At 40.5% G+C, this 27,853-nt stretch overlaps 2 protein-coding genes across 11 annotated transcripts in view; one reads left to right on the plus strand and one right to left on the minus strand.

The window, feature by feature from the left end:
* The window catches only part of SAMD3 (sterile alpha motif domain containing 3), a 36,361-nt gene extending 15,104 nt beyond the window's left edge, over nt 1-21,257 (plus strand). The window contains exons 7-11 of one of the 3 annotated variants that reach the window (XM_057408727.1): nt 4,775-4,942; nt 18,130-18,333; nt 18,714-18,885; nt 20,547-20,629; nt 20,877-21,257. In XM_057408727.1, coding sequence (XP_057264710.1) covers nt 4,775-4,942; nt 18,130-18,333; nt 18,714-18,885; nt 20,547-20,629; nt 20,877-21,161 — 912 coding nt within the window. In that variant the 3' untranslated portion in view covers nt 21,162-21,257. The remainder of the gene's footprint in view (nt 1-4,774; nt 4,943-18,129; nt 18,334-18,713; nt 18,886-20,546; nt 20,630-20,876) is intronic. The other 2 variants (XM_057408742.1, XM_057408737.1) reach the window with 2 other exon arrangements.
* A 1,848-nt stretch (nt 21,258-23,105) lies between these two features.
* The window catches only part of L3MBTL3 (L3MBTL histone methyl-lysine binding protein 3), an 80,534-nt gene continuing 75,786 nt past the window's right edge, over nt 23,106-27,853 (minus strand). For all 8 annotated transcript variants that reach the window (XM_057408791.1, XM_057408783.1, XM_057408818.1 and 5 more), the window contains 2 exons: nt 27,164-27,226; nt 23,106-24,994 (listed from right to left, as the gene is read on the minus strand). In XM_057408791.1, coding sequence (XP_057264774.1) covers nt 24,851-24,994; nt 27,164-27,226 — 207 coding nt within the window. In that variant the 3' untranslated portion in view covers nt 23,106-24,850. The remainder of the gene's footprint in view (nt 24,995-27,163; nt 27,227-27,853) is intronic.

Genomic DNA, 27,853 nt, shown 5'->3' on the forward strand with positions numbered 1-27,853 from the left:
ACATTCTTCTTTCATGATTTTAATTAAAAATTAATCCAGGTATATCCATTCCTCAAGGCCACTGTGAGATCATGCAGACCTGTACATGAAACCCCTGGTTGCTTGTTGGGTACCATTTTTTTGCTGGATTGATTTTTCCAAAAAGATAAATTTAAGTAAATGCGACTTATTTTTGTTCATAAACAAAGAAGCTGAGTCTTTAGGAAATTGCATGAGGACTAATATGACTGAGGCTCTTGCAATTTACTATGATCGCTTGTGTGTTAGATATCTAGCTACAGTGTGTAGTAATACCAGAGGTTTAAGTATGTCTGGAATCTAGGCCTAATTTAAAAGAAAAATAATTATTTGAAAACACTGGTTGTGAGCTCAGTGGGGACAGAAAATAAAGCAGTGGAAGGAGATGACTTAAATTTGAACTACTTTTTTTCACTCTTGTTAACTCTGGTACATATCTGTGGTCTCAGAGGACAGTATTCACCTTTTGACTTCACGTCATTGCTTTGCCATGTGATTCTTTTATAGCATCTTGTAAAAGCTTGTGAGACTCAGTGGAGACTGTTAGCTTTAAATGTATATAAATATATCTCTTGTGTGCAGTTACTGCAGAAAGCCGAATAAATAATTTTGAAAATAAAACAAAAAAAAAAAGGGAGGATTAAGGGGTGGCTATTCTAGTTCTCCCCTGAGTACAGGCAGTGGAGGAGGGAAGGGACTAAAGAAAACAAGCACATCTTAGCGAGGAGGAAGGGAACAGAAGGATGAGAGCACAACAGTCCACCCTTATTTTTGATCAGGATGCCAGTCTGAATACACCAGTGGGGGTCCTTGGCCACGGTCCTGGGTCATGCTAAGGCTTCATCTGTCTCCCTTTGTGAAGGGGAGCTGCAATGACATTCGGGTCAGGTCCAAAGACCTTTTTACAGCCTTTAACTTTTAAAAAATATTTTTAAGCCAGGCTTTCAAAGGGCTTTATTTGCAGCAGGACCATAGAGGGGGTGAAACTACTTATAATTCCCTTGTTATAAGGGCTCACCATTTTCCAGATTGATCCCAGAGCTGGTGCTGGCAGGGACTTCCAAGTTGTTGTTCTTTATATTTTGATATTTCTCTCATGCTTACTAGAAAGCATATCTGGAAGGAACCACCGTAAGTAAGCAAGGAAGCTGGAATTAGCAATTCTCAATATTGCTAGTCTAATGCTTCTAAGTTGGCCCCTCTCTGTTGCCTTGGTTGAGGTACGAAAAAAGGTGTATGGTGTCTGTATACTTAAGTTTAGAGGAGGGGGTGAGAATGAATTGCTATTTTTATTTGCCATACTGTTAGACATTTTGTTCTTCCTTCATGATCATAAAGGCTATAAATACTTCTTTTTTCTTGATCAGAGATAGTTGTGTGTGACAAGAAAAATAGCTTAAAACAAACCCTACAACGTTTCCAGAGCTACTTACCATGAGGCTTGCAGTAAAACTGAATTCGTATGCTTTTAAGAAACAAATGAACAACAGCAGCCAAATTGGCTAACCACCATTTCTTCATCTTTTCTCAGAAAAGAGTTTTCAACAGCTGAAAAAAGCAAAGTTTTTGTAGGCTTTTCTTTCAAAATTGCCCCAGGCTTGCACGGGACTCTTAAGACCCACGGCTTTCTGGTCCTGATAACAGTATTGATTCACAGGTCTTGTAAGATGTAAAATATTGCTTATTGAGAGGTTTTGAGTGCCTTAAACTTGTTTATTTATAATAATTAGATATTATAACAATTTTTTAATAGTACATTGAAAGTATATAAGAAAAATAAAATAATAATAAAATATAATAATTGACCACCCTCAAGATACTATTTTATTTGTATTTATCCTTTTTACGTGGGTTACAACCAACCATTTGGAAAGAGTCACTGCCCTTATTTCATTTCATTTCAGACAACGTGTTGAAAATTGTGCGGTTTAAAGAATTTATGTTGCATGAGGAAGAAAAGAGAGGGCTCTCCCACCCACACAGCTTGCCAGTGGGCTTTGCGTAAGCAGCTCCCTTGAGCTTGGGGCTGCCAAGGGGTGCCGTGACACCGGTGAAGCCCAGGATGCCTGTGCTGACTGACATGCCTTATTTATGTAACTGCTGCACGCAAAAAGATTATTCACTCGTAAATTACTGCTTTTAATCTGCGTGTAATCCTTTCCCTCCTATGTCAGATAGACACAGACTAATCCTTCTGCTCCCTTACAAGCATTGTAAACCTTCCTGGGGAGCTTTGGGTGGGTTGTTTGGGGTTTTTTGAGTGTGTGTGTGTGTGTGTGTAATTCACAGAAAATAAAGGTATCAGCTAAAATATGATTACAAAGGCATCTCTTTTAGAAGACACGTTACCCACTAGTATAACCCCATAAACGTATGTGCTCACAGTCTCATTCATGACATAGGTATGTGAGAAGGGACTTGTCTAATCTTATGAGAATCCTAGTACAGAAATAGATTTAGTTAGAACTCTTATTTTATCTGAGGGTGAGAGGATGAAACAGATGAATGTTTTGAACTTTTAGGGATATTTAAAGCTCTGCATAGGTGTCAGCATATTCTGTCTTGTGGAAGAATAAGCAAAAATGTCTTCTAGCCAAACAAAAGTTTTCAAAGGAAAAAAACTATGTAAAACTCAACTAAGGGGACATTTATATTGTCAGCTGCTAATATATTCTGGGATGATCATGTTTTAAAATAATTTAACACCTGTTGAACACTTCAGAGAAGCATTAATCTAAGGTTTTTGTTTGCCTGCTTTTTAACAGCTTTAAAATAACAATTTTCTAAATAAAGGTTGCTAGGCATGTCATTTTGGGGTATTTACATCAAGATGCAAAGGCATAGGACAGAACTGTAAACATATTTAGGAATCTTAATGGTTCAGGCAGATAGCAAGCAGGATTTTCAAGGCGTGTTGTCACCTTACTGTTTTTGGAAACAGTGGCTCTTTTTCCTTGTATTCAGGATGGTGACTTCATGACTCCTGTTCTGGCAGAATCCAAAGTCTGGAATTTACGTACTAGAAATGCAGATGGATTTATTTCCAGTTCTTGTATGTTCAGGTGTGACTGGCAGTGAGAGGATACTTCTATAAGGGCTCATTGGTGGGTGGTAGAAAGCATCCCCCCAGGAAGGGCCCTGGTTGGCCCAGGTCTGCTCAAGAAGAGCCAAGTTAGATGCTACAGGAGTTTTGTCCTTGGAGCTTTTCCACTGTCATTTTTCACCATTAATAGAGGTCTTGCTTTTAGGATTGAGGGCCTGTAAGTCATCTAGTGCCCTAGGGAGGTGGGCACAGTGTGTTCAGCAGGAGAAAGACATGGTCATGCTGCCTTCACCACTGTCTGTTAAGAAACCCTCCTAACCATATCCTGTGGGTAAGAAAGGCAGGCATGTCAGACTCGCTGCAAAGAGACATTATTTCTTAGTCTTCTTTTACTAAATTCTGGTTTACACCTAAGTTAACCCTTGAAACAGTGTGACGTTTATTAGTAAAGGTCACGATATTGGCAAGAAGTTTGGGGTAATCCTTCTTCTCTTTAGTTTCAGTTATGTCAGTCTGTACAGGCTTGAGTGTAGTGTTAAGTGAGCATAGTATTGGAGCTGATTTTAGAAAATGAGGTAACAGATGTTTGAATATCTCTTGCCATGTCCTGTCATTTGAAGTCACTTCTCTGACTAATTTTTGTTCACTCTGACTGTTGAAAACCCCTCAGTGACTGGAATAAGCAGCTGCTTTTGAGGAACCGATGAAACATTTCCGATATTCACAATTGCGGTTTTGCATGCAGACATGTGTAACAGTCGTTGCTTTGTAATTTCTTCTCCGTGTGTTGGTAGTTAGCGCAGCTGGGCCCCACCACAGGATGCCTAGCCAGGGACTGCAGGTAAACAGGTGTCTGTCCATAAGGATGCACAAGGAAGTTGCTGTCCATCCAGTTTTCAGAAATGAATTTTCAGTACCCAAGTAAAAAAGGAAACGAGTGTGATTGATAGGAGCAGTGGGACCACATAAACTCCATCTTTAGCTGCCAGGGAGTGCTGAATGGCTCCATTAAACAGGGTCTGCATCTACTTGCAGTGCAGAACTGCTTTTAAATTGCAATTTATATGTCTTGAGGAGTCTCACAAACACTAGGACCTACTTAAATGATCCTTTTAATTCAGAAATTTTGAGTTCTGTTTAATAATACACTTGATCCAGTGCAACTGTAGGCTCTCTGCAAACAGGAGCATCCCCCTGTGTCTTTCCTGCTCCCTTGTGTTATATATAATAATTGTACAACTGCACAACCAGGCAGATGCTGTCAGAGGAGGAGAAAAAATAATCCACTCAAAAAAAACCCATTAGTTTTCTGTGGCATCAGTGAGCTGATCCGATTCACTGTGTAGTTTCATGACCTAATGTCATGAATGGAGCATCCCAAAGAAAGAGCTGAGAAAAAGAAAGCAAACTGCAGTTTCACGGACAGACCTGATTATATTAAATCTAGCCCTTAGGTTCAATTACCATTATCCTTAACCAACTAGGGTGGTGCCGGTAGCCTGTTTAGTTGCCATAGTCATATACCGCAGGTGCTTGTATTTCCTTCAGTCCTGAAGCCACAATATGCTGATGCCACCCTATAGAGTCTTTTTCCTCTTAGTGGCAAATGCTTTTTTATAAAGTAGAATTGGATAAACCACAGTAACCTGCTTTAGGAATGGGACAAATGTTAGAAAGATACTGGTAATGACATAATATTTTTTTCCCATGCAGTTGCTGTGGAAACGGGCCCTTAAGGATCGTTTCAAGTATGTGCGGAGACCCATTGAAGATGATGAGCAAGTCCTGAGGAACAAATGCAAATTTGGCCACAGGAGAGGACAGACCAGGAAATGTTCATTTGCTGAAAACAAACCTGACAATGTCCAGGTGCAGGTAGAGGTAAGGTTTTTAGTTTTGGTGCTTAACTGAGTTGTGTGTCTTCCAGCTCTTCTGCTTACAGTAAGGCCATGTGCCATTAAAGGGGAGAACAAAGTGATCTCATCATATTTAAACACATTTTGTAGGGAGTTTGTCCTATAGCCAGACCCTTGACAATTCTTTCCATTTCTGAAGAGCCAAGTATGAACAGTGGAGCTAACCCAGGATGGAATGCCTTGCAGAGTTGTTGTCATTTAGAGTTGTTTCCAATTGGACAGAAAATTCTGGGGCTTTTTAAATGCAGTACTACCAGTCTGCTTTAGGTTACACACACTCCAATTAGTGAAAAACAATAGAGGCCCATGTCTAAGAGCTGAAACCACTGTATAAAAAAGAATGCAAAGTGATATTTGAGCTGGTAGCAAGTGGCCATATACTACACATTGCACTGTTATATAAAAACTGTGTTGGTGTGTGATATACATAGGGATGCTTATATGTGCAGTTGCTGTATTTCCCCTTAGTTAGAGAATTTGGAGAATTATCACTGTCCAGTAAGTGCATGAAGCATTCGAACAAATCTGTACACTTTCATAAATACATTATGGTTCTAGTTATCCTTTACCAGTCCTCCCCACACTTCCTTGTGCTGCAGTTAAGATGTGGTAAAACTAAAGCAGTTGTAAGAATGGGATAAAGATGATAGGTAAGCAGATATTTGACTTTACTTGTCCACCTTGCTCTTTAAGCAGATACATGATATTTAGGGGAGCAAGAGTGGTTTACTGGATGCATTTCTCCATATGTTGCCCTTGTGTTTGAAAGCAATTGTAATTTTCTATCCAAAATGCACATATATGTTTGGGTTTGGTTTCTCATTGTATTTTTTGCGGGGGGTGGTGGGGTTTTTGGTGGTGGGTTGTTTTTCTTTTTCTTTAGGTTTTGTTGGGTTTTGCTGTGGGTTTGTTTTTTGGTTTTGTTTTGTTTTGTTTTTTTTGTGTGTGTTTTGTTTTGTATCTTTGTTTTGTTGTTTTTAAGCTTCAGTATTTTCTGTTTATCCCCTTTTGGTTAATGTGTGCAGGAATAAACACTTCCCTCTTTTTGCCTGCTTTAATTGAATGGCTTGCAGAATGTGTGAAGTAAGAAACCTTTAATTTGGGTGCAACACAATAAACAGCCTTGCATGCAGTAAAGGAGAAATGATAATTTCCTGAGTTTCTGTATGCATCAAGAGTTGACCATCCTTTATTCACTAATGCTCGGAAAGGGGTGGGTCTCTTTTGTCACATCGGGTAGTTGAGAAGAGCTTTGCAGTGATCTTGTAGGGACTATATGCTCAACTTCATTTTTCTATGGAGAGGGTGTAACTGCATTGCACTGTATCTGGAATCATCACTCTTTTTAACTGCACTGTCCAAGGCCACCACTGATCATTCCTTGTTTGCTTTAGAAGTTGAAGAAGAAAGTATGATCAATTTCTTCTAAAGTCTAGGCATTTTCTGCTAGTGTTGATGTTGTAATCAAGTAAGGGTTAAACTGGAAGGGGGCAAGAGGATACTGAGTACCCCTAATCATAGAATCATAGGACCATAGAACAGTTAGGGTTGGAAAGGACCTTAAGATCAAGTTCCAACCCGTCCCGCCATGGGCAGGGGCACCTCACACTAAACCATGTCGCCCAAGTCTTTGTCAACTCTTCCTTTCTCTCTTGTATCACGATTTTTCCTGTATCATGACTATAAATAAAAAAACAGTATAAATGCAAGAATTAACATTTATGAAAACCTATTAATGCTTAAGAATGAATCCCACAAAATTGGGGGAGTCATGACTTTCTTAGTTCCAAATGTGTTTCTACTTTGAAAGCAGGTGTGTCTGACTCTAAGGTCCTGAATTATGTCATTACAAATGCATACAGCTGAATAAGATGTCTGTTTAATATTTGTCTAAACAAATGCAGTGTTGGTGTTTTCATTCTGTATGTTCAGGGGCACACATAAAAGCACCTTTCTGCCACTCTTGGCACTAACTGCTTTGTGGTAAATTTAAACTGCTAAACAGAGTCTTAGCTTCAAAAAACAAATGCTTGGTCTAGAAGCACATACCACAGACAGAACCAAATGATTCTCAGATTATCATTAGACAGAATCCCTTGCCTTCATTCCTTTTCCAAGTCTGGAAGAGCAGATCAGCCTTCTGTGGACTAGAAGTCAATACATCAGGATTATTTATGATGAAAGTGTGGGAAATGAATTCCAGCTTAAGGAAACCTTTGGAGAATCATCAGTGAAGGATTCCTAACCCCTTTGTGTCATCACACTCTCTCTTAGCTAGCAGAGTAGAGCATTTAGGGCATTACAGGCTGAAGTCAACTGGCAAGCAGTGCAGATGAAAGAGCACATCTGTTCCCAACAGATGACCTACTTACCAGCCACACAGCTGACTTCTATATTGAGCTTTAGTTTCTGAACAGTCATAAGATGTAACTGTCAAATGTGTTTTGTGTCAGTATAATCTTGGATCGTTAATGTTATCAAACTGATAAAAAGATTATTTACTAGTAAGAAATGCCTCACTGGTATACCTGGCATTTGGTTTCATATAAAAAGAGTAGTAAAGTTCTTACCACTAATGAAATCCTTAACCATTCTTTCTATTTTATCATGCAAAAAAACAGTTGCTTGCCAAGACATGCTTCCTATGGTGTTCTGGGATATGCTCAGAGCCACAGATGATGTCTGCCCCTTGGCCTGACCAAGCCCCATTACCAGCCAGCAGGCATTCCTGCTCCAAACACAGCATGAGTGTTACTTTGCTTCCCATGTAGGGCATTTCTTCCACATGTAGCATCTGGCATTTTTCCCAGTTTCTTTAAAACATCTGCTGATGTGTTCCTTGTTACAGAGCATTATACTCAAGCAAGATTGAAGAGTATACTCATTTTAGAGTGCTAGCATCACAGCAAAGGTCTTGAGCACGTGCAGGGCTATAAAATAATGGTAAGCACATAAACCTGTGCTGGAGGTGTCTGTCACTGAAGGATGCTTTGCTTAAAATGATGCTCCCTAGTTGAGCCACCACTGGAAAAATTTGCACGTTAATATGACCCTCCCTGTCTGAGGGATATTTAGAACTTGAAAATAAGGAAAGCCTTCTTAATTAACGAACTTTCTGGCTATGAGGTGAGAATCCTTCTCATTCATTTTCCAGTCAGACAAATATCCTGGAGCTGCAGTAATCCAGGGCAGGGTGCTTTGTAATCTTAATGACATTCATCTGCAAATGGAAGGTACTTTCCACGAGAGGGGTGATCAAACCACAAAAATGAATAAGGCAAGCCAGTCTCCCCTCCACAGCCAGTGGGGTTACTTCAAAGTCAGCCATCCAGCGGCTTGTTCTGAATGACCTTATTCTCTTTTTTTTTAACATCGAAATGGCATCTTTATGAAATTACTGGGCTTTTGGTCCTTTAGGCTATGAGAGAAACCACTTCTTGACAGTTGTAACAGGAGGAGCCCTAGACTTGGGGGAGCCAAGAAAGCAGATAGCAAAGGAAGATAGCACACTTTTGCTGTGCACCTTTGGCCAGAGGATTATCAAAAGGCAAAAGGTGACGGAGAGGGAAGAGTGGTTAGAGCTGGTGATTGGCTTCCATATGATGAAAGCATGTGGTTCAAATGCTAGCTTGCTCATCACAAGGGTGGTGGTCAAAGAGCAAATTGTCCCTTTCAGAACTACAAGTTTTGTAATTTTGTTAGTCTCGAAAAGTGAAATACTAGTTGTCCCTTGGTAGAGGAAACAAGATTTCACCCATTTTGCTTACATTGTGTATTTGTTAGCTTACAAATCAGAAGGTAAATGTGATCAGATATAAACTGACTTACGTGGCCTTGAAAGTTTGCAGTTAGCATTAGCACGTAATCTAGCTCTGAGAGTCTGCCTGGCGCAAAAGGGTAAGTATATGTAGCTAAAGCACAGCCTGCTTTAATTAAACATCTGATTTGAGTACAAGACAGTATGGATCCTGCAGAAGGTTACATGGTCAATTTTGCATGAAAGCAGTCTGCGCATGTCGCTTCACCTCTCTGTGTCCAGTGTTTGGATATGAGAGGTGGCACAGTTGCAATGCCTTCTCAGTTCTCTGCTACCCTATGGGACTGAGATGGGTCCTGAGCAGTATCCAGCTTACTGCCTGCTTTTCAGATTCAGACTTGCTCCAGATCAATCTGCAGCATTTTGTTTGGTTTTAGGGTTTGGTTTTTTTTAGCAAATCATACCTGGTTCAAGCATTTATCCTGATCTAAAATGCTTCAGTGTTCAGAAAACTAAATGTCAATATGATGAACCTGAAAGTCACCATGCAAAAAAAGTCTGTCCCTTACAATAGCAGTAATAAAAGCTGTTCTGTACACTGTGTTTTTAAGATACCTTGTGTCTCTATGTATTCCAGACAAAACAGTAAAACACACTTTTCAGTATTCAAAAATCAAGATGCAAGATTTGCATTATTCTTACTTAACTACCTGTGAAAGCTGTTTCTCATCCTGAAGTAGTTAGAAAACCCAATTAATGGAAAAGATTATTCCGAACAAGAAAACAAGGGTCCCACTATAGTCTCAGTGGGAGTATTCAAGCATCATGTTCTTTGTTTAGGCAGATAGAAGACCCCGAAACTGCTACTGTCAGGTTTTCTTGCATAAGTACCTTTAACATTGATGCTAACTCTGATGCAGGTATAGACTCAGAAATCAAGGAGTGTTAGCAGCAGCAATAACAGAACTTGGCTTATACATTGGCATCTAGCAAGAAAAACCTGAAACGTTTTTTCAAATGAAATATATTTAGCTGCTGCTGAAAGCTGACAAGAGCAGTAATAACGACAGTCAATACAACAGCTGTACCACCACTGCTACCTATCAGCAACCCAGTCCCAAAGTATAGTGTAAAAGGAGCTCCCACTCAGTGCCAGCACCACTGAGCCTGTCTATGTGGCTCTGCTGTTGCATGAGATGGTTCTTGCTACCATCGCGTGGCTTCTGCCCTTTCCAGCAAGTAGATTAGTCTCCATCCAAAGGAATTTTGTCAAAGAAACAGTCCCAAAGCATCCCAGGTGAGGAACCTGAATCCATGGTTGGCGTGAAGAGACTAACAGCATGCAGTGCAGTGTCCTTATATCCATCCCTTTAACTCTGCTGGTCCTATCTGAATTCAGTCTCCCAAGCTGAGGAACCAGTAGGTTCTGCTGGTATTCTTCAAAAAAAGAGACCTTGATCTTTGTTGGTAGCAAAGGGTAGGCTACATTTACCATTCAGGAACTGCTGTAAACCCTCGTAAAGCAAAGACGTTCCTGCTGTCCTCACGAGAAGAGCTTCCATCACTGTGATTAGGCAATCATGTTACTGTGTTACTGACACTAATGACTTTAAGGATTTATGATGCTGGCTTTAAACAGTAACTGAAAGCTTAGACCTTGGAGATACACATCATTCGTAAGAATTGCTCCATTTCTCCCCACAAAGACATGTAGCAGTTTCACTTCCTTGGTTGCAGCACTGACTCATAAAAATGTCCCTCTATCTTGGGCTTTTTACAAGAGTATGATAATGTAATCTCATATCATATGTGAAAAATCAAGATCCGTCAAAAAGATATTAAGGAATTTGGCATTTATTTAAAAACCTGTCTCTGACCAAATGACTAATGAGCCTATTGCTTCTGGAAATGGGAGGCATGAGGGATTTGGAGGGCTTTTTTTTGAGTTTTTGGTGAAAAGAAATTATGTTTTTTGTATGTATGCATTCTTGTTTAATGTGAGCGTCTTAACACAACCTATTTGTATATGGTTCCAAGTAGAACTGGGAGTATCAATTGCGGGTCACTAGGGAAAGGCAGCTGGAGTGTGGGCAAAGAGCCCTACAACCCATGTGGCTTCTAGATCCAGTGTCTTTAGTCACAGATATCTGAGACGCCAAAAGATTTAGGGAGCTTGTGGGCGTGAGCACTCTGGGATGGGCTCCCTGTTGCTGTCACCTGTTGTGTGTGAATCCAACAGAAGGGCTAAGAGTCTTTCCAGGACCATCCCTCAGGCAAGGTCTAGCTTACACTGCCATGCAAGTACTGGATCCTCTGCTTACCTCATTTACTCCCTTTCTGCTTCCTTTTGACCTTTTTCTCTATTCTCTATTTCTCATGAGCGTGTGACATAAAGGCAGCATGTTTTTTAAAGGCATTGAGGTAAATACTCATTTGTTCCAGAAGGATATTTTTAAAATAAGTAGAACTTTTATGGTTTAAGAAGAAAGGAAATTCTTTACATTGAAAATGAGGTTAGCATGTTGCTAAATAAGATAAAAATCTATATACAAAAATAATTAGAGATCACCAGTTAACACTGGAGGTTGGTGACCTGAAGAATGAATGATTCCTCATTTAAAGCGGCTATTTTTTAAGTTGTGTCCTGCTTTGGCTTCTTTTCTTCAGACCTGGAGACAGGAGCTCCTGACTTTGGTCTAGATAGGCTTGCTTTTCTGACTACAGAAATAATTGAGCTAATAATTGAGCTTTAACCTTACTGTCAAAATTCTGATATATTGCTGTGCTCTAATTGGCTTTTTCACTTTGATGGTTAAAGTGAAGAGGATCTAGAGTCCTCCCTAAATTAGCGTGTGATAGGCTGATATAATGGTTCAGTAACCAGCTTTCCAAACCCAGATTCTTTGCAAAATGGCATCCCACTGAGATAACTTCTTTCCCCCAGAAGAAAGTCAACTTTTGGTTACCTTTCCATTTACCTTAAAAATTAACTTGTTCACAAATGAAAAACTAAAAGGAAAAAGTTAAAACATTTTAAGTGATTCCTGCATTTAGGTGTGGCTGAGTTAATATAATTTCACTGCACTTTACTAGAAAAAAAGGCAAATTTGCCAAATAGGAAGAAGGTCTGAATATAATGGGAATTGAGTCACAAAGCAAGTTACCAAACACATTCTGCTGCAAGCATATTATTTTGTAATTTTTCAATAAAAGCATAACTTTTTTTGATGTTAGAATCTAATAAATCCTGAGGTCAGAAATAGTTTGTGTAGAATTCAAGTGATGTCAAACTTTCTGCTCCATCAAAACCCTTCAGATTGTATTTCAATAAAACTATGCTTAGAAATAATGAAGAGCATAAATCAGAATGCTTTTGCCCTTTTCAGCTAGTTTGACTGAAAACGGCTACTCATCCATAAACATCTAAAGTCCCTGTTCTCCAATTCCACACTAAAGACAGCCACTGCCATTTGACTTGATGTACCAGTGAAGTCTTATTGCAGTGTTCTGTTCTTTACTGATAAACATGGATCACTTGCATTAAATCAGCTGGAATTAGAAATATGCAATGATGCAGTAAACCTATCTTCCCAATTATCAGCTGATCTATATTTGCATAGCAGTATGTTGTTTGTATTCCCCAGTAGGAATGAAACTGTCCAGGGACAAAATGAAGTGATTAGATATATAAGGCATGCTCTGTCACTGTATTAAAGCCATCATGTATAGTCAAGATCAGATCATAGCAACTTTGGTTGGTAATGCCAACCCTAGAATTGGGTTTTCACAGGCTCTTTCACTGCATGCAGCATTGTTTTACAACACCCCAAGTATTTTACATCATACTCATCATTGCCCATCCTCAAAGTACATTAACTTATTATGTTTCCTCTGCACTTTAATAAACAAGAAGTAATCTCTGAAACAGCAATACCTACTAAGGCCAGTAGAAAACTGTCATTAATTGATATCCAAACAATGCTACCAGGGATCTGGGACATTTCTGCAGTTCTATTACTTGCCTGAATTTTTAAGATACGTTTTATGGCTGGAAATATACACCCGTACACAGACTACTAGCTTAAACAAGCTATGTTAAAGAGCTTACACTTCAGAACTACCTTTCCTCAGCCTACAAATGGAGCTTAAAAAGGTGGAAAGGTTACAGATGGTCATTGCTCTAAGCAGGCTGAACACTGCAAGAAAACCAATTCTAATGCCGATTTCTACTTGTGTTACTCATATGTAATGGATGATTTACACAATGAAGTCTGGCCTTCCATCACATTATTTTTTTCCTAGTAGATAAGTTTGACAGCAATTCTTCCTTATACTACTGCTGTATTTCTATTGGTAGCTTGCCACTGATGCTTACAAAAATGTCAAATAGTCTCATTTAGATAATCAATAATATCACTAGCTAAACTAGCTCTCAAAGACAGAGCTGACTACATTGTGAGCTTGAGCTGTATTTGCCTTGACAAGGGGGATAGAAATTAGCTGGAGTAAAGGTCATAGCTTGTTCTCAGTGTTTGTTTCTAAGCAACCCAGTTGGTTTGTCTGTGGTTACAGCACACCAGATTGAGTTTGTTTTGCTTTCCTGCCTCTGTTAGTGAGGCGCTGAAGGTGATGGCCCCTCTGGAAATGAGCCACAGCAGGTGCCTGAAGAAGCTCCTGCTCTATGGGTAGGAGGCTTGGAAGCAGACCCAGAGCAGTAATAACAGCTCTTTGGAGTCAGAGACTTCAAACTAGCTTTTGCGTGGAGTAAAAAACACAACAGTAATTAAAAAAACCAACCATCTGTGTACATGTGTGAGAAAGCATGAGCATCTTGAGACTGACAGGAGTAAGCCAGCCCTTGGTTTTGTGCAGTGGTCATACTGAAGCAAGAGCCAGTCCATCCAACTTAGAGCAAGTTAGCAGTTGAAGGAACAGATGAACAGCCAACTTGGAGATGTGTGAATACTAGAATGGTATTCACAGTTGGTAGGGACCATATTGACCAAGAAAGCTACTGTCTTTACTGGCCAAATTGGCAAGAACTGTAATGCAGACCCAAGAGATGAACACATTGGGAAGGAATCAACAAAGTTCCAGTGAAAAGAAGTAATTCTTCATAAATTCATTCATTCTTTGAAGTATTCAACAACCCTGAGGACACAGGAAGTCCAACTGATAGAATTTACTTTAACTTCAGAGGAGTTTTCACCACCTGCCTTTCAAAGACTCTTAGAGGATATAATCTGAAGGATAAACAAAAAGGTAAGCAAGACGGGCCTTGCATGAATAAATTAGAACAAAGAAGGCTAGGCAGAAATAGCTGTTTTTTACAGCAGAAAAATTATTAATGCTTCGTTTAAGCAGTTTAATATGTTTCTAAATGGTGTGGGAAAAGGAGGATAGTTGGCTGACCACACTGGATGATGCTAAAGAGGGTAGTAACAACAAAAGACTGTCTGAAGAACTGCAGAACGACTCCATGCTACTGAGTGACAGGGCAAAAAAACAACAGATAAAATTTGAGTGTTAGATGAAAACTAAGGCATGAAGAGAAAACTCAGTCCTAACAACATTTACAGTGATGGGCTCTGAGCTTATTCTTACTATTCACAAATGATATTTTTATCTTATGCCAAAGAAAACTTGGCACAATGCTAAGTAGCAGTACAAAAATGTATATCGAATGCTCAGAATTATATAAGAAAGAAACAAAAGGGAGTATGTTATTCCACTGGATGCACCTGTGGTGTTTCAACATCTCAACTAGCTAAGGGCTGTAGTGAAATTACAGGATATGCAAAGATAGTAACAAGGATAATTGAAAGTTTGGACCGGGTTTTCTATGTGGAATGATTTGACAGCTTAGGACAGTCTCGGCTGGAAAAGAGGTGGCCAAGGACAGAATATAACATATCTATACTACAGTGGCAAGAAGATGGTGAATAGGTTTTGAATCCAGAATGATAATTAGAAGGCAGAAGCAGCAAGAGAAAAATAAAATATTTTCCAACAGTGCACAGTTAAACCACTGAATTTAATGCAGGATGTACCATTTTATGAGAGTTGGAAAAGTGACTGGGAAAAATAATGAAACAAAAAAAATCTACTGAAGGCTATTAAATATAAAGCCATAACCCTTGGGAGTCCACAGACTCCCGGTCAGTGGAGTCTTCACAGAACTCAGGGGAGATGCCACTACATACACAACCTTACTTTATATATCGTGGAGCAGACACTTCTGGAAACCATGCTAAAGCACAGGAAAAACAACAAGGTGGTTGGTGACAGCCAGCATGGCTTCACTAAGGGGAAATCCTGCCTGACCAATTTGGTGGCCTTCTATGATGGGGCTACAGAACTGATGGACAGGGGTAGAGCAGTTGATGTCATCTACCTGGACTTGTGTAAAGCGTTCAACACTGTCCCACAAGACATCCTTGTCTCTAAATTGGAGAGACATCAATTTGATAGGGGGAGCACTCAGCATAAAGAACTGGCTGGATGGCCGCACACAAAGGGTTGTGGTCAATGGCTCCATGTCCGGCTGGAGACCAGTAACGAGTGATGTCCCTCAGGGATCGGTGTTGGGACCGGTCTTGTTCAACATCTTCATCACTGACATGGACAGTGGGATTGAGTGTGCCCTCAGCAAGGTTGCCGATGACACCAAGCTGTGTGGTTCGGTTGATACGCTGGAGGGAAGGAATGCCATCCAGAGGGACCTTGACACACTTGTGAGGTGGGCTGATGCCAACCTCATGAAGTTTAACCATGCCAAGTTGTCCTGGGTTCAGCAGTAGCAGTCATGTTTTTTTTCCTTTGTGTTAACTGGTGCAGTGCTGTGTTTTGACTTCTAGCTTGAGAATAGTGTTGGTGAAGCCGATGTTGTCGGTTGTTGCTAAGTGATGTTTACCCTGACCAAGGACTCTGTGGGGCTCATGCTCTGCCAGGGAGGAGGGGAAGCTGTGAGGAGGCAGAGATGGGGCGCCTGACCCGGGCTAGCCGGGGAGGTATTCCATACCACAGCACGTCATGCCCGGGGTGGGGGGTAACTGGGAGTTACCCGGAAGGACAGGAGCTTCCGGGTGGAACTCGTTTTCTTGGCTGGTGGTATCGTATTCTCTTCCCTTGTTATTTTCCCTTATCATTGTTTTAGCTGATAGTAGCGGTGGTGATTTGTTGCTGGACTGTTCTTGTCTCAACCCGTGGGAGTTGCACTCTCTCGATCCTCCTCCCCGTTCCTCCGGGAGCGGGGAAGGGGAGAGCCCCGGTGCAGGGGGGGAGGAGACGGACACGGACCTTGATTGTTGTCAGCTCGGCACCACTCACTGGGAGTGAGTGAACAAGTTACCTGACTGGGTTTAAACCACGACACAAGTGCAAGGTCCTACACCTGGGTCTGAGCAATCCCAGGCACAGCTACAGGTTGGGCAGAGAAGAGATTCAGAGCAGCCCTGCAGAGAAGGACTTGGGGGTGTTGGTTGATGAGAAGATGAACATGAGCCGGCTTCAGTGTGCGCTTGCAGCCCAGAAAGCCAACCGTATCCTGGGCTGCATCAAAAGGAGCGTGACCAGCAGGTCGAAGGAGGTGATCCTGCCCCTCTACTCTGCTCTTGTGAGACCTCACCTGGAGTATTGTGTGCAGTTCTGGTGTCCTCAGCATAAAAAGGACATGGAACTGTTGGAACAAGTCCAGAGGAGGGCCACGAGGATGATCAGGGGGCTGGAGCACCTCCCGTATGAAGACAGGCTGAGAAAGTTGGGACTGTTCAGCCTGGAGAAGGGAAGGCTGTGTGGAGACCTCATAGCAGCCTTCCAGTATCTGAAGGGGCCTATAGGGATGCTGGGGAGGGACTCTTCATTAGGGACTGTAGTTACAGGACAAGGGGTAATGGGTTCAAACTTAAACAGGGAAAGTTCAGGTTAGATATAAGGAAGAAGTTCTTTACTGTGAGGGTGGTGAGGCACAGGATCAGGCTGCCCAAAGAAGTGGCAAATGCTCCATCGCTAGCAGTGTTCAAGGCCAGGCTGGACAGAGATGGGCAACCTGGTTTAGTGTGAGGCAGGGGGGCTGGAACTAGATGATCTTAAGGTCATTTCCAACCCTAACTGTTCTATGATTCTACAATTCTTTTTCCCAGCACTCAGACAGGTAGAGGAGGGTAGACTTAAATTGTCTGACCCATCACCTCTGTTCCTGTGCAGTGAGGAGGAGGGTAGGAATGCCTACTCAAGTTGGTCATGAACAAATATTACTCTTGTAATGCAATCCAGATTAAAGTCCTCTATTAGAAAGAGTGCAGACTGTGCTAATACAGCAGCCTAGCACAGGCCAAGGGAGTACCTGCGGGGTCACAGTAGGTACCTGTCTTGCATGTAAGGCTTATTTTCTTCTGTGACCCGTATGGTTATTGAAATCCACAGATATATACTGGGAGGGAGACAGGTATTTTAATTGTGTATGTTGTGCAACCATTCTTGGAATGCCATATGCACAATTTAAGAAAGGATGTTAATTAAACTGGAAAGTTTATTTGCACGTACAGAGCACCACGAAGCAGTTTTGGATGTTGTACGTTTTGTAGCTCTGTGTCTCAAATGTTCTGGGGAACAGGATGAAGTGTTTCATCTCCCACTGACATTGACCCACAGGCCACCAGTGACAGAGACAACAGCTGCATCAGTGATAATACATATGGGAAAAGCCAGGGTAAATGCAGCCTGGGAGCAGTAGCTGTACTAACAGTGTATCTGTACATCACCTCAGCTTGTGTCAACGAGCAAATTCACTGCATCCTTTGATAGAAACTTAACAGCTCCAGGCTACTGCCACTGATTTACTACTCCTTTGGATAGCCACTCCTGTTCTTATAAATTATTGGGTTTGGAATTAAAGCATGGACGATAATAGTAATTTTGAAGAACATTGTTAACAATCTTCAAGTACAAAATAACTTTCTCAATACACTAACAGTCAAACTGCTTGGTCATGTTTTCCATTAAGAGTTATCTGAGTTCAGCTGGTCTCCTTGGAGGTAAATACTTCAGTCGCATAAATGTGAAAGTTTGTTGTCCTGCTTTTAGGACCTGTGTGAGTAAGAAGAAAATACTATTTCTTCAATTAGACAAACCAGACACAGGCTTAGGAATTTCATTAATATCCTTAAATATGTAATTTAAGCTTGGGAGACTTGGCTGATATCTATAGTGTTATATGAAAACAGATCTTCATTTAACTATCAGAACATGAAGGCAAGTCCACAGAGCTGGTACTGAAATAATACCACAGGTACTTTCTGCTGAGGGTGTCTACACTATGACTACACTCAAATCACATAAGCTACATCAGATAAAAATTGTGATTTGTCACAATTCTGTCCTTCCTTTCTTAATAGGAAGAACCAGTTTATCTTGAAGACAGTGCAATGGATGTACACATTCAGTGGCTTAAGCAAGAATATCTGAAAACTCAGAGGAACTGGAAAGAAGTGGATAACAGAATGAATGTGACAATTGAAATGCGGAGAAAGATGATCGGTGATAAGGCACCCTTAAAAGACATTCTTAGACTATTTCCTTTCTTAAGATGCCCTTATCAGGTAATAGCTATTTTTAATAATGACGTTGCATTTCGTGTTATAGATGTGATACAACCATAGGTACATGTTTTACTGCGTGTTTCCAGTGAAGTATACAGCATTGTTCTCTTTAACCTAATTCACATTTTTGCTGTCAACACCACTTTGAAAGATTCACCAGTCCTGTGTTAAATATACCACACACAACACCAGTGCATTATTTGCAGTATTTTGGTGTTACTTGATGTATTTCTTCCTTGCTTTGAAAAGAAATTAAACCATCCCCTCTGATTTATAAACTTTTTTACTGAGCTAGTTTTATTGTGTCTTCAAAGTGGGCATGTTGTGCTGTTTTCAGATCCCAGGACTGCAATAACACCAAATATTTGTTTCTCTTTTAGCTCTTTAGGGAGTTCCAGCTTCTCACACACATGGACATTTATAAGAAAACAGTTGAGATTTTGGAGATTTATTCAGAAAACATATTATCTTTGTATGCGGTGAGGAACAATCCAATTAACGTTATGCTGCAAGAAAATCTGAAGCGTCACACAGAGCAAGACATTCTGAAATGTCAGTACAAATCTTCTATGCTCTGAATATCAGAGTTTTGTTGTAGCTAATGGTTCTTACTTATGTAACTAAACTAGCTCCAATTTTACTGCAAAAACATATTAAAAATGTCACATTTGCCTGAAAAAATACACAGTGATGAGGAAGCATTAAGAATAAAAGCTAATGAATTACTAGGAAAATTAAGTCAGGTATTGAATCTTCTAATTGAATGAAAGACTGCAGGATAAGTATAGCTAGATGAGCAGTTACGTATTTCTGGATCTGTAAAGGAGTGCTTATTATTTTCTAAAAATACACACAGAAAACAAATTTTCTGCTTTAGAAATAGTCTCATCAGAAGCGATCATTTCCTTTAGAAAGAGAGTTACTGTTTCTATGGGTGAACTCTTCATCCCGGTGAAAGAAAACTAGTAATTACCACTGTGTTTCAAGTGCCTCATGTCTGCAGACGTGTTGCGGGAATAAGTGCACAAACTGGTACCTCTGGTGAGCAGGTACCACAGCCACGCAAAGAGGTCCAGGAACTTCAAAGTGTTCAACTTCCTGGCTGTGAGGGAGTAAGCGCCCACTGCCGCTCAACTTCTTTCAGTCTGAGAAGTCTGAGGAGCACAGTTCTGCAAGGGCAAAACCTTTGAAGCAGTTACTCGAAATCGTTATTCTTCCCAAACTGCAGCTGCCAGTGCCTCTGCTTGAGCTTACCTCTGTGAGCTTACTTCTGTGAGAAGTGCTCCTCAGGCTGTCATTTTCTATCACACAGGCATAATGCCGGGATGTCAAATCAAAAGTGACACAGTACGAATACATGTGTTTCCTTTAGCAGTTTCACTCCTTTTATTACCAGGCCATTTCTTAAAGAAGCCAGCAGAGTAGGTTAAAATACTGGGGTTTTCTTTCTTTAAGCTTAAAGCCATGAGTACTCAGTAGCTCATGATAGATAAGAAAGTGTCAGCAGGCAGCCTAATCCAGAAAGCGTTTATGGACTTTCTACTCATACCTTTGGCCTTAGAAAGTTATGGATGTAAGTAATTTCCCCTTTTCTTATACAAAGTTTTAACTCAACATCTTAGTAAAGTCCCAAGGCCATTACTTTCCTGTTTTTCTATCACAAACAACTTGACCTGGCACCTAGGTAATAAATGCCTGACAAGACAGGTTCGGTGAAACACATGGCACCTGAAGCCTGACCTGCAAGAAAGATGTTAGAGTCAGTAACAGCTGAACCAGAGGGTAGCACATACCATGTCCCAGGAGGTCCTGCCGTGCCAGCTCATACCACAGCCTTCAAGGTGGAGTCCTCTGGCACCAGGACTCCCCAGAAATGCCTGATTTACTAGGGAGAGTGTGGGCACGGATGGGGGGTGCAGGAGGTCTACTCAGCTTGCAGACTCCAACAGAAGCAACCCAAAGGCCTACTTACTTATTGAGAGAGAAATTTAATTGTAATACTGAGTAGCAGTGCCATGAATTATTTGAATACCCTTTGCCAGCTGAGGTGCCCAAACCTTCACTGTGATACAAGCTACTCTTCAAAATGGACTGAACAGTTCCACTGCTGAGCTGTTAACTATTATGTAGGCTGCAATCTGCTTTTCCAGGGCCATACTGAGGTGCTAGAATGTTTGCATTTGTAATTTAGTAGAAATCCTTGCCTTTGACAGATATGAAAATGACTGCTGCATGTCTGCTCCTGCCAGATGTCTTTGGAGATGATTCCAGTCTGTTTGCTGCTGTGAATGAGGAGGTAGGAGACAGAGCATAGCAGGCTTGGTCTCTCTTCCTTGTATCAGCTGCCTGGGTGCATCACTTGGCCTTCTGGTTGCTCAGCTTAGTTCCTGGAAAAGGTTGACATTAGTCTGTCTTTCGGGTAGATGGCAAATATCCATAGAAATACTAGCTAAATTTAAAAGTTTCGTGTTAGTTAATTCTCTGACCTGTTCACCAAAGTGATGCTGTGGCATCATTTGAAATCTCCTTTTTTTTTAATTTAGGTAAAGGCAGTGACACCAGTATTGGAAGTAAAAAATCCTTTCCACGTGAATTCATGTGAGTTTGTGCTGTATGTAGAAAGAGAAGAGCTAGCCCAGCTCGATGACTGCACCATGGCCCTGGCAGCACTGGTGGCTGCATTTCATGTGTTCGATATCCCGTGCCCAAAGAGAATCCACAGGACACTGAACTTCCTGGAGTCCCTGGTCTTTGAAGTGAGGAGCCCAGCATCCCTGTTCACCCAGGTAAAGAGAGAACTGGAGGCACCCAACTATCCCAGTATCTGATGGTGTACACAACACCCCCCTCAGAAGCATTTGACAAATTGATTTCGTCAAAATAAATCCCTCTGTTGTGAAGACAAATCAGTGCCATTCTTTCCGGTGAAAATGTGTGTATAACAGTTACGTTTAATAATGCCTTTTTTTTTTTTTTAAGTTGTACTAGCTGCTTTTTACAACAATTTAAACCTAAGCATTTTCATTACTTTAAATAGAAATTCTAGAGCACTCTAGAGGCATTAGAGATAATAAAATTTTCTAGACTACTGCATGTGTCATGGATTATTTTTCCATACGGAGCATTTGACAAATTCAGATAATATTTTGACCCTCAGAATGTTAAAAACCACATTGTGAGCGAATGTGAGCACTTCACTGCTTCAGATGCTAATACAGTTAATGTTTTGAAGTGGCACAAATTAAAGATTTCCTTTTTACCACCATTTCATTATACTATCATCACTAAAAGCCTACTATAATAATTTTTGTATTTTAAAATGGTGGGCCTGATTTTTAGTTTGCAGGAAGATAAATTTCTAGTATTCTCCCCATGCATAACACCTTTTTATTTTTACATTACTCCTGAATTTGCTAAATAAGGTTTCTAAGATGAGTTCTCAAAGTAGCAAGAATGACTTATCTGGGATGCTGCCATGTGTGTTTGTAACCACAGCTTTGGTGCTGGGGAGAGAATGCCTCATTTTCCTGAATTTGTTCCCCAGAACAAATTGGCCTTCTCCACATGGCGACTATGTCTGCCCCCACAGAGCAGAGGCCCTCTCTTCTATTCTTCCACAGCCTCCTTTTCTCCCTAACACACTCCTCCTAACTCCTGCATGTCTGGAAATCCCAGGGGCTACTGCCTGACAGTGCATGGCTTTTGGACAAACACCTAGTGATGGACAGTAGCAACAGCCCAAACACAACTCATTGCATGGAATTAGAAATCAAAACGGATTTTTATTAAAACATTGCATTCTACCAGAGATCAATCTCCTACCCGTTCTAAAAACACCTGTGCGGGCAATGCAGTGTTTGTGGTCACCACCATTCTTTAAACACTCAAACACACAGCCTGGAAGACCACAGCTGTCTTGTTAAAGCTCAGCTGTGCAGCCGTGACTCCAATGCAGAGACTATGCTGGGAGATCCTCCAGGATAAGGGGAGCTCATTGCATCTGATGGCCAGGCTCTCTTACTGAAGTCTTAGTATTTTTCATGTGGCTCCATGGAATTAGGGGACAACTTTTACCTGTGTGACAGCTGGGCTACCTCCAACACAACATACAAACCAACAGCTGTTTTAAAAATTCAGTAGGTGTCCTGAGTGGTTTTAGTTTCTAAGTAAGTAAATTTGCTGGGTATAGTTTTTGTAAGAGAGGTGGTTACGCTCTGCTACTTCATCGCATTGGATACAAAAGTAAGGATTATGCATGTCCTCACTGTTGTGATAGCTGTATAAATAGGTTGGTCTCTGTACCATTTAAGTGAGGTTTATTCTAAATTTTGTGAACAGTACTAACTCAAACCCATTTCTTAAACCACAATACTTTGTAAGTAAATATATAAAAATTCAAGGAGCTGCTAACACCTCCAAATAATCTCTGTCAAGCAGCAAATCTCTTCACTGGTTCTCACTGCAGGCTACAGAGCTGGCTCACATGAGAGACACTGAGGGTGAAGGAAAATAAAACTATATGGAAAGACAGAAGAAAAGAAAACAGAAGAATGTGGCATTTGACTGATCTGCATGGGCAACTTCAGGTGCTGCCAGTGACTTTGTCCAGGTCCACAAACGGCCTGTTAGCCTTAGGAGTTAAGCGTTTAGGGGGAGGACAGACAGCAGTAGCCAAGTTCCTTTTTTAACTCATGGCCACATTGAGCTACAGTGAGGAATTACTTGGGTACAGCTGGGTTCATCTGAAAATCCTGGGCACACACACATATAACAGACAGCTCCAGTTCAGGTTTTATTTGTAATGTAGTACAATAAGAGTGCAATTTGAATGTACAAATATTGAACAAAATGTAAAAAACATTATGCAATGCTATGGAAGGAAATTAACAGAGCAATGCAACTTACTTCATACTGACCCTGTTTTACCTCCTATTATGGCAGGTACCAATCACTTACATGATCTGGAAAGGGCACAGAGTGTTCTTGAAATCTTAAGGAACTCCAGCCAAAGAACAGCCAGGCAAAATCTGTGGGAAGATGCAAAATTCTCCCAGCTCTGTGCAACGGAAATGCTGTTTGTTCTCAGCTCTAAAGGCTGAGCAACTGCCCACCACAGCACTAAGAGGGCTGCCAAAAATCCTGATCCAACTCTTCTCTTTCTTGCAAAAGTAGTATTCTGGAACAGTCTTCAGTATACACATAGCTAGGCTTTCTCCCATTTAAAGTGCATCTGGTTTACATCTTATATATACCAAGTGCAACAACTTTCCCTGACAAATCGTTACAATAATCCTCCAAGAAGGAAGGTTGCCTCACCTAAGTACTTGCTGACAGCATTTGCAGCCTGCTAATGACCCAGTAAAATGCATGCATTTTACACCTAGAATGTGCTGATGCACCATATGCGTTTAAGTATCCTTTTCCTCCACGCTTTATGTTTCCCCCTATGCCTTATTTGTTTATAATCAGACTTTCCAACTAGGAAGTAGTGGGTGAAATAGTTCTTCACCATTGGGAAAACAAACTTATGTTGAATATGAAGCCAGAGTAGCCATCCTACCTTTGGCACCCTGGTTTTCTCCACTGTTGTGGTTAACTACACTGGAGACTGGCACATGCATACATGAATGATTCTATCTTCTTTTTTGCTAATGTCCTTACCTCAATATACATGTATTTTCCTTGATGTGCTAAAGGACTGTAGTAAGTTTCCATGTGAAAGGCTGGGACTCTATTGTGCAGCATTAACAAAAAGTCTTCTATGAAGTCAAAGTTTATTTTTCAGTTGCAGCCTTCTCTATACTGATATTTTGGTAAAATACATTAAAGATGCTGGTGGAAAAACTCACATAACATTTTTGTAATCGTGCAAAAGTAAAAACATTCAGTTATCAAAAAAGTATTATAATTTCAACCTCAACAAGGTTTGTTTTGTTACAAGCAAACGGACATTTTTATAATCTGTAAAGTTATATGCTGTAGCATAAAGTGTCACATATGTAACATTGTGTTTCATTTTTAAATTATGGCACATAGGTATTAGCCATAACAGTCTCATCTGGCTACCTGTAGCCTAACTTTTGGCTATTCAGGTTTTATTTTATAGTATGAAGTAAAAGCTTCTGAAAAGCAAATGGGTACATGAAGTAAATTCAAGAATTCTTATAAAATATTAACATTCCCTTATATAATACAGCATAAATAATTCATGAAGGTTTTCTTGATGTCCAGAGAAACTTAGGGATCCTAACCATCATTGGAGAACTAGCGCCATCAGTTTGGTAAATAAGACTAGCTGACTCGGTTGTTAAACAGTACCTTCTCAAAAGCTTGAACAGTTCCCAGAAGGATTCAAATGTTTACTGGCTCCAGGAGAATATAAACAGTTCACCAGTGCTGAACATATGTTTCTTCCTTTCTGAGAGTCCTTAGTCGATAGTTCTAGCAAGTCTTTGTGCTTTGAATAAAACATGAACTCCAGTGGAGAAAGCTGACTCCGTACACATTTCCATTCTCTTCAAAGTTCATTGTGTGAGTTTTTCTCTGCAGCTTTGAACATCAGAATGGAATTAAAGATTTTTAGGGCTGGTCCCAGTTTAATGCTCATTATTTTGACTATGTCTGATTGGGTCATTAGCAGAAACGCTTCTCCATCAATTTGCTGGAAAAGAAAAAACACACAATGCTATCAATAGGTCTAACAGTGCAGCAGTATAGATGTTTCAGGAAACATGAAAATTCTTTAATTTCAGACAGCGTAAAGGAATGGCTAAATACAAACACTTTGAAATGCTTTCAGGATAGCTTTGATTTCAACCTTTTAGAGAGATCAGCTAGGCTAAAAGAACAGGATGATGATCATCTTTCTGCCTGAAAATAATTGTTTGGCTAAATTTTAGCTAACCTGTTCTTATTTTCATACTGACAGTATAAAGTAAGAGCTACTGACAAAATGGATAAATGAAATTATAAATTCAACTGTACGGCAGCATCCTAAGGCTTTTTAACATCTTAGCTGCTCCTTTTATGCAAGCCTTTGTAAGAGAGCTTCTGGATTTCACTCCCAGCTACAGAACTGGAACCCCCTTCAGGCCACCCCTTTCTGTTAATTAAATAGCAAAATAAAACAAATTTGGTCCCAGATGTAAACAAGGGCCAGGCTACGTATAACTGCTTCTTTGACACAAACACAGCTTGTCAAAACACTGAGTATTTTTATTTACAGCTTTGTAGCGTTACTATTTCAATAAATGTTGCAAGTGAATACTCTGTAAGCAAATTTCTCAGTCAGCAGGAGTGATAAATCTGAACATGAAGAGCCACAAGGCCCTCACATCCAAGGGCTTCAATGGGGCCAGCACATCTTGTGTCAACTTCAGGTCACTTCAGGTATCTATAGTAAGTTTTCAGTGTAACCTAAGCAGGATATCAACAGTGGTTATATCAGGAGCACTGCTTAGTCTTAGATACTAATCAGGAGCACTGCTCCTACTAATTTGAGATAAAACCAGTGTGTAACTAAGTTTCTGTAGGACTGAAAGACAAGCTTTCAGAATCAGGCATGATGCAAAGGGAAGCCTGCTAGGTACATCCCAGCACTGTAAGTCAAGGAGCACTGAAGTGAGAACAGCATCATGCAGTTACCACAGTTAGTTACTACTCATTTTGTGCACAAAGCCAGACTGGGTGGGCTCTGAACCAGAAGTGTGTGAATGTGGGAGTGCCCAGCTTTTTGCAGCAATTAATACAAGGAGGATAAGGCTTGATTTCCACAGCGAAGTTTGAACCAGCACCTTCTACCTATTGAAAGAACTACTGATGCCAGCTAGTCCACACCAGTTAGTCTCACTGGTAGAGGTTTAATCTACTACTCACAGACAAAGCACAAGAGGCTGAATCCTGAAGACGGGAAGTATTTTCTTACACCTCTGAGAATAAAAATGTTTAGGATTTATCCGTCTCTCTGGCACTTCCCACCATGTGACTTGATTAGCTATATGCCAGCTTTTATTGATCTTAAATTAATTGGTGAAACACCCTAAATGACACAGGGGACAATCTAGGCCTGCATACCTGCTGCAGCTGTAGAATGCCTAACATCAAAGCAAGTGCAAACAAAATGCCCAGAGATCACCTGTCAATCCTTTGATATGCGACTGTAAGAGTCATTCTGATTTACAGCACAGCCTGAAAATTTCTTGAAGGAGATTAGCAGGGCCATCTGTATGCATTTTCCTCAGGAGGTGCTGAGTACCAATTATTCTTCAGTTGAAAGGCTGGCTGACTTGGGATACTACAGTATCAGACTCTGCCCATTCAGGTGGTCTGGCTGGAATAAACACCTGAACTATTCACAACATAGAATCATAGAACAGTTAGGGCTGGAAAGGACCTTAAGATCATCTAGTTCCAACCCCCCTGCCACGGGCAGGGACAACTCACACTAAACCATACCACCCACGGCTTCTTCCAACCTGGCCTTGAACACCGACAGGGATGGAGCATTCACAACTTCCTTGGGCAACCCATTCCTGTGCCTCACCACCCTCACAGTAAAGAATTTCTTCTTTATTATTAACTTATTAACATCCTGCAGAACTAAAGTAACATAAAACTAGGTAAGTATCAGATAGGTCTCTTTCTGTTTTGAGAAAGTTTACCTTACTTCCTTCCCACTTCATGCAATCCAACCTAATCTTTCATCTATTTGCGTTTGACTTTAAACATGCAATTCATCCTACTACTTTATATCTGTTTTTAATGATGACATAAAATTAATCTTTTCACCAAGATCTGTACTCTGTGTCTTTTTGAAATAAAATTCACCCACCTCATCTTTGAACACCTTCCCATGTTCTTCACATCCCGGTAAACTCCGTATAAATTCAGAGACCTGCCATCAAAGTATACAATAAAAGATACAGTGAAACCGATGTTTTCTCAAAATAGTCTCCAAGGCTGACAATCATTAAAAGTTTTCAGCTGCTGTTTCACAGCCTCATGTTAGGTGCTCCACCTTCTTCTGTAAGTACATGGAGTCATGCAGCTGGTTGTTTAAGGACAGGATTCACAAAATCCACAAACTAGAAGAGCACATGCCACTTTTTTCCACAAGACATCTAAGAGTAGGATATGGCTGCTCCCTCAAAATTACTCATATTGTTCTATCCATGCAGATCCAGAACAATGGATCTTCTCTCAGTGAACCACTTCTGACAAAACGTTTGTTGCCTTCCTCTTTATTTTCCACTGCACAGAGATTAGTAAATCCTTTTTCAAACTTCACACTTATTTTTTCTCTGATTAGAGAAGGTCTGACTGTCCCAATGGAGAGAACTGCCTTAGTTACAGGTAATTCTGAAACTAAATCAGGGACTGGACCCTGTCTGTCCAAGCATTATTACATACTTGAACAGCAACAGAACTCTAAAATCTTGAAACCATGATTTTAAGATTTTAATGAGAGTCATGGCCTGACCATATCCATGCAGTTCCCCTCTGCCCTATATTCTCACCCTCC

This window comes from Pezoporus wallicus, unplaced genomic scaffold, assembly GCF_028554395.1.
Source record: "Pezoporus wallicus isolate ANWC-B61680 ecotype Strahan unplaced genomic scaffold, APGP_CSIRO_Pwel_v1 contig_3817, whole genome shotgun sequence".
NCBI classification, from domain to species: domain Eukaryota; kingdom Metazoa; phylum Chordata; class Aves; order Psittaciformes; family Psittacidae; genus Pezoporus; species Pezoporus wallicus.